A 14,382-nucleotide genomic window follows, 5' to 3' on the forward strand; every position below is an offset into this window, starting at 1 on the left:
TGGTTGATTCTTCAAGGAGACAAAAGTTGCCTATTGTGGAATAACTTTGAAGGGAAAAATTATTTGTTTTAATAACAAAAAAAGCATTTTTGTTATGTTCATCCGTGGCCAATGCCATCTTTAGATGTTGTTAACTTGTTAGCTATCAGACAGCTGCAGTAATTCTAGACCTGCACAGTGGCATTGACAAATTGGGAGATTCCCTTAATGTTAGTGCTTTCTGTTTTTGATAAATGGACCCTTATGGTTGAAAATGCTTAAATGCGCAATTGGGATCTAGGGCTAATATAATTGCCTCTGAGTTCTGGAGGAGCGGCCGGGTCTTTTGTGCGAGTCTGACATAAAAAAAAAAAAAAGTGCAATATAAATTTAGAAGGCAAAACCAACCTGGTTTTGGCTTGTAAATGATTGCTGCTTTACAGATTTGGGCAGACTCCCACAAAAGTACCACTCCTCCGTAACTCCGAGGCTATTACATTTAACCCATTGTGTGAGATTTATTGGTAACCAGTGGCAGTTAGTTATCTCACCTGGTTTCAGTTTATAATTTACATTATTAGATTTGTTTCGATGATCTGAGTTATTAGCTTTTGTGCTTCTTTTATTGTTAGATAGCCGATCAATACAATGTTACTAATTATCATTTACCATGGGCTCATTATTCGGATCCGATACGTAATCCCGGCGGTCGGGATCCCGGCGGTCAGAATCCCGACACTAGAATCCCGACCGCCGAAATCCCGACATGGGGGGGACGTGGATCGGGATTCCAGTGTCGGGATTCTGAACGCCGGGATCCCGACCGCCGGCAAATTGACCGCATCCCCATTATTCTAATTATAGAGTCAAAAAGCATTTCTAGCTAGTGTGTCCAGTTTAGCTGTGTATTCTCTGTTACCGATACTTGTGTTTATTAAATAATACTGTTTTTTCCTCAGGTCTCTGCATTCCTTTCTCTGCCATTTACAACACAAAAGGGTTTAAAGAACCTGACCTCAACACATTCTTGATAGGATGTCCTATAAAAGTCAGGGTTCTCGAAGTGGAACGTTTTGCTTCATCATCTTCCTCAAAGGTCAGTTGGAAATATGCAAAATGTTTTTTTTTTTTTGCTGTATGTATGTATTTATGTATGTATGTGTATATATATGTATATGTTTTTTAGGGATTTACAAAATAGTAAAGTACAGGGAAGTTATAGGAATGGGTATTAAGTTAACATGTAAGGTATGTAACAGGGGTGGACAACCAGTCAGAGACAAAAAATATGTTTAGGGATGCGCAAAGGCCAACACACGTGTGTGTGACAAAAAATCCTCTAGGCCACATCCCTTGTTTAAAAATACATGAAAAAAAGGCAGATTCAACATAAAATAAATTGATAAAGCTAAATAACACAAGTTACATTGATAAATCCAGATTCACATGATAAACAAGGACTTACCTTACTTACTTACCCACATCCGGTACCCCAGTAGGGTGCAATGTAGAGCTCCAGCAGCAGCAGGGACGGGATCTCCGCAATATCTAAGTGGCTGCCCTGGCAGCCTGATTATGCTTTCTTGTTTGTGGGCAAGCACAGTTAGATGCTGCAGCTAATTTTGTGTGCCCATCTGAATCTGGGGCCACTGAACTTCAGGCCAGGGCCAAGTCTACCTGGCATACTTATCTGTCACCAGGCCCAAAGCTCCATCTGATGTGTGCAGAGAAAGGTTTCACCTCCGCCCACTGTTCGTGCAGGAAGTGTTGCCACTGGCCACCCGCTGTGTGGGGAGGGTGTTGCCATGAGCCGCCCACTTTACGGTTAGGGGGTTCTCGCGGGCCACACACTGTGTGGAAGGAGGTAGTTGCGGACCGCCTGTGTTGTGGGTAGGGTGACGTCTGCCATATGGGGAAGAGGTGGTGCTCCCCAGGTGACCTGGCCATCCCTGGTATATTATATCATTTCTCACAGTAGACGATGCACACAGGCAAATTGGGACTCCGGGTAGGTTCCCAGTTGGCCGGCCCCATGTCACCTTTATTTGGGCTGCCTCATACTGGTTGGTCGGCCAGCTCAATTCTAGATGGCAGGCTTCCAGATAGCCAGGAGCAACGCTGCAGAAGTGGCATAGTGTGACTGGCTGGGGTTACAGGGATTAAGCAGGCCACTGACAGGAGTGGGTCAGTGTGATCTAGCGCAGGGTGAGGGAGTGTGTCAGTGTAATACAGCATAGGAGGGAGTTCTTCAGTGTTTTAGAGCACTGGCAACGGGGGGCGAGTGTGATACAGTGCAGGCCACAGGGTGGGTCAATGTGTGATAGAGCACATGCCACGGGGTAATGGATTGTGTCAGTGCAAACGAGAGCAGGTAGCAGGGTGTATTAGTGTGTGATACAGTGCAGGCAGTGGTTGGGGAAAGTGTGCGAGTGTGATGCATCACAGGCCACAGGAGGAGGTAGAGCATGAGTGTGATACAGTACATGCCACAGGAGAAGAAGTGTGTGAATGTTAAAGAGTGCAGGCTGCAAAGGGAGGTAATATGTCTGTGTGATAGAGCATAGGGGGAGAGTGTGTGATATAGCTTAGGTTTCAGGGGGAGGTAGCATGTCAGTGTGATAGAGCCCAGGCCAGCTGGGCGAAGAAGGGAGTGTATGATAGAGGGCATGCCACGGGTTAAGGGTGTGTGTGATAGAGCACAGGCCATGAGAGATGGGAATATATTAGTGTGATAGAGCACCGGCTGCAGGACAGAGGAGTGTGATACAGCGCAAGGTGGAGGAGGTGCGATACAACACAAGGTGGAGGAGGTGCGATACAACACAAGGTGTAAGAGGTACGATACAGCGCAAGGTGGAGGGAGTGCGATACAGCGCAAGGTGGAGGGAGTGCGATACAGCGCAAGGTGGAGGGAGTGCGATACAGCGCAAGGTGGAGGGAGTGCGATACAGCGCAAGGTGGAGGGAGTGCGATACAGCGCAAGGTGGAGGGAGTGCGATACAGCGCAAGGTGGAGGGAGTGCGATACAGCGCAAGGTGGAGGGAGTGCGATACAGCGCAAGGTGGAGGGAGTGCGATAAAGAGCAAGGTGGAGGGAGTGTGATACAGAACAAGATGGAGGGAGTGCGGTACAAAACAACGTAAAGGAGTGTGATATAGCAAAAAAAGCAAATAACAACGCCCCAAAAAAATGATGGTTGTAAACTATCAAATGTGGATGTCGATCCCAGGTTATATATGAACAACTTCATATATTCTTTAAAGGCCATATCAAAAGGTGACAGGCTTATGTCGACCAGATATACAGGGGAAATGTAATAGGATGAGAGATTCAGAAAGTGAGAGATTTGGTAAGAAATCTACAGGGTTTTTTTAAAGCAGCAATCATTTACACTGCAAAACCAGTTTGATTTTGAAGTGTACATGATTGCCGCTTTAAAAAAACCTGTAGATTTCTTACCAAATCTCTCATTTTCTGAATCATATTATCCTATTAAATTTCACGCAGTGTTACCATCTCACAGCACAGATTGAACAAATGCTACTTTTCCCCCCAAACCTCCTTGTCCATCTTCCTTCCCTTATTTTTGGCACCACCTTGTTTACTAATATTTATAAGCAATACAGTACCTTATGTTTATTTCATATGTATGTTGGGTACTTATGTAGTATCTGCGCTGCCGATTTTCTGATACCTTAAGGCATACAATCAGATGCGATTCAACGCGATTTTCGGCAAAATCGAATCGCATCCGATATAGCATGCGATATCGCATGCGATTCGATGCCATTTAGTATAGGATTCAATGTTAACAAGGTCCTGTTCATTTCCCCACTATCCAAGTGGGCATAGAGTTGATTTTATAAAGCGTGGCGAGCGCAGCGAGCCACCGAGCCCGAAGCGTGGCGAGCTGACGCAGATTTCTTAAAAAGTATTCTGTGTTCCCTCGCGGGGCTCGCCACGCTTCGGGCTCGGTGGCTCGCTACGCTCGCCACAGGTTTATATCCAACTCCATGCCCACTTGGATAGTGGGGAAAGGAAAAGGACCCCTTTTTCCCATTGAATTCTATGTTAAAATGGACTCAGACCATTTTAACATTGATTCCTATGGAAAAATCGGGACCATCGCATCGTATACGATTTGGTCGCATGCGATGCTACCGATCCGACCCGATTTCTAAATCGGACGCCCAGATACTACATAAGAACCATATGTTGACCTAATAAAAGAATGATGTAAAAAAGAAAATAAATAATACTTGAAATAATATTGGCTTTCTATTTTTTTTTTTTTTTTTTTTCAAATACCTCTGAAAAATACGTAACCATAACATATCATTACACATAGTATTATTATTACTACTACACAGGTTGGAGGTGATTCAGGTTGGTTTGCAAAAGCAAACTCATTTGTTAATGGACAAAGGTAGAGCCCGCTGCGTGCTGTAAGAGGAGGAGGCATGGAGGAGGCAGGCGTGCAGTGATCAAGGCCTAAAGAGTTGGCGACTTCTTTGGGGGTGTGGGGCCGATGACTCCATGGGGGGGGGAGGGGGGGTGCGGTGGACCTGGGCTGCTGCTACACAGAAACAAAATAACTCACCCAAATGTAACTCTGCACGTTACATCTGCCCCACCTGCAGTGCACATGGTTTCTTCAATTAAAGAATGAGTTTGCTTTTGCAAACTAACCTGAATCACCCCTGTTATGTGATATGACACATTGCTTGTTTACATGCTGTGATTATTTAGATATGGTATAGGCACCCATGTCATGTGCCTTTAACAAATGTAAATGGAGTAGATCATGGTTGACCCTCTCCTTCATGGAGAAAATGCTCTGCTCCTGGACTTCCCTGGTAATGTATGATTGCCAGCACCTGTGGGGAGCTAGGTAAGTCATAAGAAAGGTGATTTACCACAGGTGATGGCAATCATACATTACCAGGGAAGTCCAGGAACAGAGCATTTTCTCCCTGAAGGAGAGGGTCAGGTAGGCAACCATGGAGTAGATGTTAACTTTTCATTTTAACAGACATAAATCCAAACATTTGTTATAATTTACAGGGCAATGTGTGCTGAACTCAGATAATGCCTATTAATAAAAGATGATGTTAGATAGTTCTGGCGCCTAAGAATGAATTTAAATACAGAAGCCTGTGACAATACAAGAGTCAAAGAAATGCAAGGTGACTTCTAATATCCGTCATCATTTACAGTAGGGGGCATATTATCCTATACAGTATGACAGCTGAGTAGTAAGGTGATTATAAACAATGACATCAAAACATAGGGTTATAATTAGGGGATCTCAGTGTACGATATAGAAAGCCGCAGGATCATTTTATTACCATTTATTTTTATTTTGTCACGGTGTATCATTTCAGACGTCGGTTCTGAACATTTATACCATTGAGCTCACCCATGGGGAGTTCATATGGCAAGTCAAGAGGAAATATAAGCACTTCCAGGACCTCCACAGAGAGCTGCTTCGGTATAAAGCTTTCATTCGAATCCCTATTCCTACCAGGAGGTAAGTTCTCACTTGCTGAAGGTAACGGTTGAAATCCCAATTCTGGGACTGAGGCTAATGGTTCTTGTTTTCAGCCACACAGTGAGAAGGCAGACCGTTAAAAGAGGGGATGTGAGGCCAATGCCAACTCTTCCCCGGAACGCAGAGATTGTCAGAGAAGAACAGGCTTCCAGTAGAAGGGTAACTATATCAGAGGCTAGCCTGTAGTATAGGGAGAATACATCACTGTGATTATTTCATGCACAAACTTCAAGACATTAGTTTAACAGTGAAAGATCTGCTTTACAGGTTTCCTTCTGTTACTGTGGAGACTTCTGTAATACAGGTTGAGTATCCCATATCCGAGTATCCGTTATCCGAATTATTCCAAAAACCATACATTCCAGAAAGTGGAAAAATAAATGTTTTTTTTTGCTAAAAACTCACTGGGGACATCTGTAACAGCACTGCTGGTGACATGATATGTAACTGGCACTACTGGGGACATCTGTAACAGCACTACTGAGGACATGATATGTAACTGGCACGATATATGTGCAAGACAATGATTGCTTGGCATTCAAATTCAGTATCTGAGATAGTACCCAAATTTTGTTTCATGTTTTGAAACATTGTTTTTTGAACAAATAAAATATATTTGTGTGCATTTCATGTGGTTGATGTGTTTATACAGCATAAATGCAAGATACTTCAAAATACATCATTTAAATATTAAAATATTCCGAAATACGGAATAATCTGTTATCCAAAATTCTGCTGGTCCCGAGCATTTTGGATACGGGGTACTCAGCCTGTACTGACATATCCAGACCTTTGCAGATATGTCATTGTGGATTGGAAATATAAACATGAATGCTTCTTCTAATAGTGCTGAAACATTGGGAGACGGTCGTATTGTCGACCCGACTTAGGTCGACAGTCAGCTGTTGGGTCGACAGACAACAAGGTGGACAGGGTTCTAGGTGGACATGGACTAAGGTAGACAGGTGTCTAGGTCGACATGGGACAATGTCGACATGGCTTTAGGCCGACAAATGTGTTAGGGTTTTTTCACTGTTTTTTGAGCCGATGTGCAGACAGGCGGTATTTCATGCCCTACCATACACTAGGGCGAGGTGGGAGGATAAAATAGTGTGCCAAGTGCAGCGAGGCACCGAGCCCGAAGCATCGCAAGTGATGAGAGGGGCTGCAGATGACTTCCAACTGTGTCCATGTTGACTGTGTCAACATTTGGGTCATAAATAAGTGAAAAACCTTTGTCGACCTCGCGACCTGTTGACCTAACGCATTTGTCGACCTAAACCCATATCGACCTTCTCCCATGTCGACCTAGAACCCTGTCGACCGTGCTGCCTGTCGACCTAATGACTGTCGACAATACGATCCACACCCAAAACATTATGGGGGAGATGTACTAAGCCTTGGAGCAGTGGTGGCCAACCTGTGGCTCTTGAGCCTCATGCGGCTCTCCCCCTTGTAAAGTGCGGCTCCTGCTCCCACTGCTTCCCACCGTCCGTCCCAGTCCCCCCTGCTGCCGGTTCCCTGAATTGCTTCTCCTTCTGAGGGGAGGAGAGTGCGAATCGCGCATCTCTCCTACCCCTTACTGTGCATCCTTGTGACTGGGCCGTCCACCAATCAGAGCTCGTGGGCCAGCAGCCAATCAGATGGCCAGCGAGCTTTGATTGGTGGATGGCCCAGTCACAGGGAAGTGAGGCGGAAGGAGACGCGCAGTGTGCTGTGCTCTCCTGCCATCGGTGACATGACAGGAGGACTGCAGGGGGACAACAGACTGTCCTCTCCCCACCCGGCAGCAGCAGCAACAACGTTGAGTGCTGCTGCTGGGAAATTTGCACTGTGGGGGCATAGCAGTTTGTGGCACTGTGGGGGCATAGCAGTTTGTGGCACTGTGGGGGCATAGCAGTTTGTGGCACTGTGGGGGCATAGCAGTTTGTGGCACTGTGGGGGCATACCAGTTTTTTGGCACTGGGGGGGCATACCAGCTTTCTGGCACAGTAGGGGCATACCCGGCACCGTGTGGTGCATACCTGGCACCGTGGGGTGCATATGTGTATCTGGCACTATTGGGGGCATATGTATATATGGCACTGCACTATTGGAGGCATATTTGTATCACACCCACTCAAGGGGTCAAAATAGACTACGCCCCTTTTTTTGGTGCATGCGCCATCGGCGCGCGCATGATGTTGGCTCTTTAGCTTGACTACCGATATTTTTCGTCTCTTTACCTCTGACCGGTTGGCCACCCCTGCCTTGGAGGGTGACAGTGTGGCAGGAGATAAAGTAACAGCCAACCAGCTCTTAGCTGCCATGTTGCAGGCTTTGTTTGAAAAATGACAAGAGATGATTGGTTGGTACAGTAGTTTATCTTTCTCTACTCTACTATCACTACCCAAGGCTTCGTCCATCTGCCCCAATGCCACCCATAGCATTGTACAGTATGGTGTTATACATGGTAGGTTTATGATGCACCATGTCTCCAGCTTAGTATTAGGATTCCTGGCCATACTTCAGGCCTGATTCAGAGTTGGGAGCAGTGTTGATGTAAATGAGTGATGTTGGTTGCCACTGCATGCTGCAAAGCCAAACTGCACAAACCCCGTGATTAACGATAGTGCACGCGCAGAACAGTGTTTGTAAAGTGAGTGACAGGTAGCCAGCGTTTAGGGGTGGTAATAAGGGGTGACCATTTTCTGTCCGTTCCCTAAGAGGGTACTGTGAATTAGTTTGCAGCTGGGTAGGCCCTGCTGCTTAGTCTGAGACAGCAATGGGTTGTGGTCCAGTGGTCTGAACAATGTGCATCCAGTGTTCCAGATGTTTCTGGTTAAGTACATGAGCGGCGATGCAAGAAACCAGAGGGAGCGTCCCTGCACAGAACACAGCAGCTGAGTCATTAGCATATGTTAGGGATAATCTAACTATGAAAGTTGTCTGTGTGTTGGGGGTGACATTTTTTCAGCCATACACATTTGAAAATGACAAATGAAAAGTCAATGCGCAAAGCATCTGGACTATGTCATTAATGGCTGTGAGTGCCACCGAGAGTGCACACATAACTGAAAGCAGCACCCTGCCCAAATAAAGTGCATGTCACCTCTGCTATGTTCTGGGCTGTGTGTGCCCTGTATCCCTCGCTTATCACATCTCATAGTTCATGGTTTGTGTTCTGTGCTTATGCAGAATGTCCTCATTTTTTATGTTGCAGAAACAACTAGAAGATTACTTAACAGCACTATTAAAAATGCCAATGTACCGGAATTATCACGCAACAGTAAGTGACAATTGTATTAATTTTTTAGTCCTTTAGCATTTATAATATATTGCCTTAGATACACTACCTGTTTACAGCCAGTATTTGCATTACGCAGTGAGAATTTATGTGCAAAATAATAATGTGATCATCATTAAATTGATTGTGACTTTATATAGAACCAAACATTTAGGGGGGTATTCAATCTCCCTCCACCATTCCCCGACAGCATTGAACAGGGTCCTCGGCAGAACATGCCCGACTTCACGAGCAGTCGAGTACGTTCTGCCGAGAACGGCTGGGAATTGACGAGCTCCCGGCCGCAGCTCGCAGATTTCCCGCCCATTTCTCGTGGCCACGCCCCCTTCTCGGCGTAAGGCAGGCGGGACATTGAATCCCACCTGCGGAATCAGCGTCGAGCAGGCCGAGAACGGGACAGGGTCACGGTGACCCGGGATTGAGTATCCCCTTTAGTACTATTTTAAACAACATTAACAGCATAACTAACTTAGCCACCACTGCTCTTTACAATGTGTTCTGCTTTCTTATTTAAGAATCACTATACTTTGAAATGACATATGCAGTACATCTGCAGGTATGCAATAACTGTCATATAATCCTGGCAAAAGGAGTGTCGCACAGTCAATCTGGATTGCCTGTGCTTTTATCCATGTAATTCATGGCAAGATCTGTTGTGTCCGGCCAAATAATACAGTGTGTGCGCCTGATAGTGCCCTCGTACACGGTATTTTATGGCTGGTTGTGCTGCGAGGAATGTTAGATGGTGCCGTTGTACCACCGCATCACACTGTGTGTATGGACGGCACCATATGTTGGCTCATAGACCAGCAGATCAGCCGTAAAACACACCACTCTGATGTGTACCAGTCTTAAACAATATGACAGTTGAATCAAAGGGGTAAAGGCCCCCATGCACTATGCGATTTGGGCACAATTTCACCCAATTCGGATGAATCGGGCCGTGAAATCAGCCCAAATCGCACTTGCAGACACCTCGTCCGATCCGATGCGCGGCCCCGTGCGCATCGGATCGGGGTCGGGAGGTCGGACAGGCTGCACATAAGATTTGCTAAATCTTATGTGCAGCCCAGCCCCGGAGCCGTGCGGGGGATGACAGCGGGCGGGGGATGCTGGCTATAGAGAGCCGAGCAGGGGGAGGCTGCATAGGGAGCCGAGCAGGAGGAGGGTGACAGCGGGAGCAGCGCGCTGGGCAGGGAGGATGATGCTGGCTGCCGGGCAGCGGCGGTAGCCGGGAGGAACACACTAACTTGAAAAAAAAAAAGCCCATACAGATGACTAGCAAACCATTGATTGGCTGAGACCTCTCTCAGCCAATCAATGGTTGTGTTTCAAGTTATCTGTGTTCCTCCCGGCTCCCGCCACTGCCCGGCAGCCAGCGTCATCCTCCCTGCCCAGCGCGCTGCTCCCGCTGTCACCCTCCTCCTGCCCAGCTCCCTATGCAGCCTCCCCCTGCTCGGCTCTCTATTAGCCGGCATCCCCCGCCCGCTGATGATCCTCCCGCACGGCTCCCTCCTCCTGCAGCTCCCCGGGGACCGCATATGATAAATCCATGCGATTTATCATATGCAAACCTTGGCACATCAAGTGCCTAATCGTGTGTCCTCCTCCCGGGGAGCTGCAGGGGAAATCAGGTCCGACTTGTCCTTAGGACAAGTCGGACTAATGTATGGGGGCCTTAAGTTTACTAAAGCTTCTAAAAATTAAAACAAGTGATGTTGCCCATAGCAACCAATGAGATATTGTCTATAATTTTCTAGGATTCAATAGTGAAATGATAGAATCTGAGTGGTTGTTATGGGCAATATCACCTTTTTACATTTTTAGATGCTTTAGTAATTTAACCCAAAATGTCTAACAGTCCACTGTTAATGAAAAAAACTGTAATGTGCCTAAACATTAGTTTTTCGAAGGTTATTGTAGGAAAGTTTACAGACATTCTTCATTTGGGTAATAATTCTGATAGACAGGGGCCCCTGCAATTCGCCAGAGGGTGGGGTGTGGGGGAGGGGGAGTGCGAATCGCGGGAGGAGGGGATGTGGGGGGCGCAAATCATGGGAGGTGAGGCATAAATCGCAGGAGGGATGGCCGCAGGAATGGTGTCAGGTTGTAGAGAAATAGAGGGCTCTCTCTACCAGTTCTCTCTTGCTGCTTTCCCACTGCTGAAACGGGTCATTACCCGTTATTTTTAAACGGCAAGAGCCATAAAGACCTTTTCCCACTGCAGCTTTTAAAAGGTAAATTACCGTTTAAAAGCCATTTTTGGCACATTCACACTGCCGTTTAAAAACCCGTCTAACCCATAAAAAATATGAGGGGGGGGGATTAAAAAAACAAAACAGCGTGGGGTCCCCCCCACTGCCGTAACCAGCACCAGGCTGAGGGAGCCGGGGCTGGTATTAAAAAATCAGGAAACCCGACAAATAGGGCTTCGCTGATTTTTTAAAACCAGCCCCAGGATTAAGGGCCGGGGCTTGTTCCCAAAATACGGGGGACAAAATGAGCAGGGGTCCCCCGTATTTTAAGAACCAGCCCCAGGCACAACCAGCCAGCAGGGTAATGCCACAGCCTGTGGTAATGCCACACTTATTATATAAGGTCCCGCGGCCAAAGCATTAACCCTACCGACCAGTCAGCCTGGCCAGGGGTACTGGGGAACCCCCCAATAAAGGGGTCCCCCCCCTCCAGGACTAACCTGACCAGGCTGAAGTTTGGTGCTGTCCTCGATGCCCCTGGGCTGTGGGCATCGAGCTGATCTTTGTGTAAAAAAATAGATGAAAAACTATTGTCTCATATAATCCCCCGCGAAAGTCAGCTCCTGAATGGCCGCTAGGCGGCCAATAGAATCATTCTGAGGAGAGGCGCGGAAGATGAATATCTCTGCGTCTCTCCAGTGTCCGAGCGTGTACCAGCCGGGAGAATCGCAACTTGAAGAGAAGATGCCAGGATCTGCGCCGATTTATTTTTATCTTTTTTATTAAATACCGTTTCAGAGCCATTCCCACTGCCTAAAAATCGGCTCTGAAACGTGTAGGACTGTTCTATCCCACTGCAGCCTTAAACATTTAGAAAGGGGAAAAAAACGGCAATATACCGTTTAAGACCTGCAGTGGGAAAGGGGCATCTCTCTCTGCACTCCCTTTCCCTTTCTCTCTCTGTGCTCCGTTTCTCTCTCCCTCTGTGCTCCGTTTCTCTCTCTCTCTCTCTCTCTCTCTCTCTCTGCGCTCCTCTTTCTCTTTCTCTCTATATCTGCATGCTCTCTCTCTGAGCACTCTATCTTTCTGTGTCTCTTCGAACTCCCTTTCTCTTGCTCTCTCTTTCTCTAGCTCTCTCTGCGCTCCTCTGTCTCTCTGCACTCCTCTGTCTCTCTCAGCTCCTCTGTCTCTCTGCCCTGCCTCTCTCTCTCTCTGCACTCCCTCCCTCTATCTCTCTCTGCACTCCCTCTCTGCCCTCCCTTTATCTCTCTCTCCATGCTCCTCTCTCTGCACTCTCTCTTTGCACTCATTCTCCGCTCTCCTTCTCTCTCTAAGCTGTCCTCTCTCCCTTGCTCTCTGATCTCTCTTTCTCTCTCCACTCTTCTTTTTTCTCTCTCATCGCTCTTTTATCTCTCTCCTCTCTATCTCTCTTCCCATCTCTCTCTTTCTCTTTATCTTTCTCTCTTCCTTTCTCTCTCTCTCCCCTTTCTCTGTCTGTCTTTCTCACTCTCTCTCCCTCGCTCTTCCTCTTCCTCCCATTCTCTCTTATAACTTAATAACTAAAAAATGTTGATACGGTCGGGAGGTGGGCGACCAAAAATGTTGTGCCTACAGGCAGCCTGACACTTAATTCCACCACTGCTGATAACAACTTAAGGAAACAAATATTACTGTAAATATTTATTCCCAATTGCGGACAGTAAAGTGATATGTATTTATGAAAACTAATGCTTAGGCATGTTTTATAGTTACATTGTAAGGTTGGAAAGCAAACAGGTCTGTCAAGTTCAACCTCTCACCTTTGTACTGAGCAAGTGTTTCATGTGTGACGCCTCTTTTCTGTTTGTTTGTTTCCCAGAGAGAATTCATTGATGTAAACCAGCTATCTTTTATCCATGATCTTGGACCAAAGGGCATGTACGTTTTATATGGCTAGTTTACACAGCTGTTATCTGCAACATTTTAAGGGTTTTCTCATGGATTGCATTATGATCTACAACAGATGGTCACTTGGATGTCCCCTGACTGGGACTAGCACACTGACCTTTATTGAATCTTCAGTAGTTAGCAAAATGCAGTCCAATGAACATTGTATTCCGTTCACTTGGGGTTTTGAGGTTTTTCATTGTGGGTGTTGTCTGCACAACCTCACATCCCACAATCTAATTATCAATTGATGGCACGACTATCACCTCTAGCTCACAAGTACGCTGTCTTGGAGTAATCCTTGACTCCTCTCTCTCCTTCAAACCACATATTCAGCACCTCTCACAAAACTGCCATTTTCATCTAAAAAATATTTCCAGAATTAGACTTCAGAATTAGACTATTATCCACTCACTGATCATATCCAGGCTGGACTACTGCAATCTCCTCCTAACTGGTATCCCTGACAAATGCCTGTCTCAACTCCAATCTATCCTCAATGCTGCAGCCCGGCTCACCTTCCTCACCAAATGCACTACCTCCACCTCCCCTCTTCTACAAGCCCTTCACTGGCTTCCCTTCCCTTTCAGAATTCAATTCAAACTTCTCACACTCACTTATAAAGCCCTCACCCACTCCTCTCCCATTTACATCTCTGACCTTATATCCCTTTACACTCCCACTCGTCCCCTTCGCTCGACTAATACCCGTCGGCTCTCCTGCCAACTTATTACCTCCTCCTACTCCTCCAAGATTTTTCACGTGCTGCTCCCTTACTCTCGAATTCTCTACCTCTCCCCCGCAGACTCTCCACTTCTACACAGAACTTCAAACGGGCTCTTAAGACCCACTTCTTCACCAAACCCAGCAAATCGTCTTGCTAACGTTCTGTTCCTCGCCCTGTCTACCCCTCCTGTGTCACCCCTGGCTGTCTGTCCCTCCTCTTTAGAATGTAAGCTCTCACGAGCAGGGACCTCTTACCTCATGTGCTTATCCTTTCTTACGTCAGCAGTCTTCGACTGCACCAAAGCACGCTGTTTGCTGCCACCTGGATACTTATGTTGCAGTAATCGACTGATATTCCTAAAATCATTTACCCTGTATTTGTCCTGTATTGCCTTCAACTGTTAAGGTGCCCACAGACGCTACAATTGTACTGTGCTATGCGTTTTTGACTGTACAATGGTTCTATACAATTTTTCTTCCAGCTTGCTATGAGATGTGCACTTGGATGCATGTGATGAACCCATGTTTGTAATGTTAAATTTCAGATGTAGTCTAAAAAGTACGTGCAGCACGTACTTTTTTAGACATACAATATCGGGCTCCCGGGAACATAAACACCATCCAATAATTGTACATAAGATGCAATTTGTGCTTAAAAAGTACAAAACGCATTCGATAATTGATGTGTCTGTGGGCACCTTAAGGTACTGTGGTACTTG

General features: G+C 46.3%; 1 protein-coding gene across 3 annotated transcripts in view; it reads left to right on the forward strand.

Annotated features, from left to right (window-relative positions):
- The window catches only part of PLD1 (phospholipase D1), a 215,730-nt gene that overhangs the window by 132,935 nt on the left and 68,413 nt on the right, over window positions 1-14,382 (forward strand). For all 3 annotated transcript variants that reach the window (XM_083177753.1, XM_083177752.1, XM_083177754.1), the window contains 5 exons: window positions 939-1,075; window positions 5,364-5,509; window positions 5,584-5,689; window positions 8,733-8,798; window positions 12,870-12,928. In XM_083177753.1, the coding sequence (XP_083033879.1) occupies window positions 939-1,075; window positions 5,364-5,509; window positions 5,584-5,689; window positions 8,733-8,798; window positions 12,870-12,928 (514 nt within the window). The remainder of the gene's footprint in view (window positions 1-938; window positions 1,076-5,363; window positions 5,510-5,583; window positions 5,690-8,732; window positions 8,799-12,869; window positions 12,929-14,382) is intronic.

This window comes from Crinia signifera, chromosome 3 (genome assembly GCF_055691185.1).
Source record: "Crinia signifera chromosome 3, ASM5569118v1, whole genome shotgun sequence".
Lineage (NCBI taxonomy): Eukaryota > Metazoa > Chordata > Amphibia > Anura > Myobatrachidae > Crinia > Crinia signifera.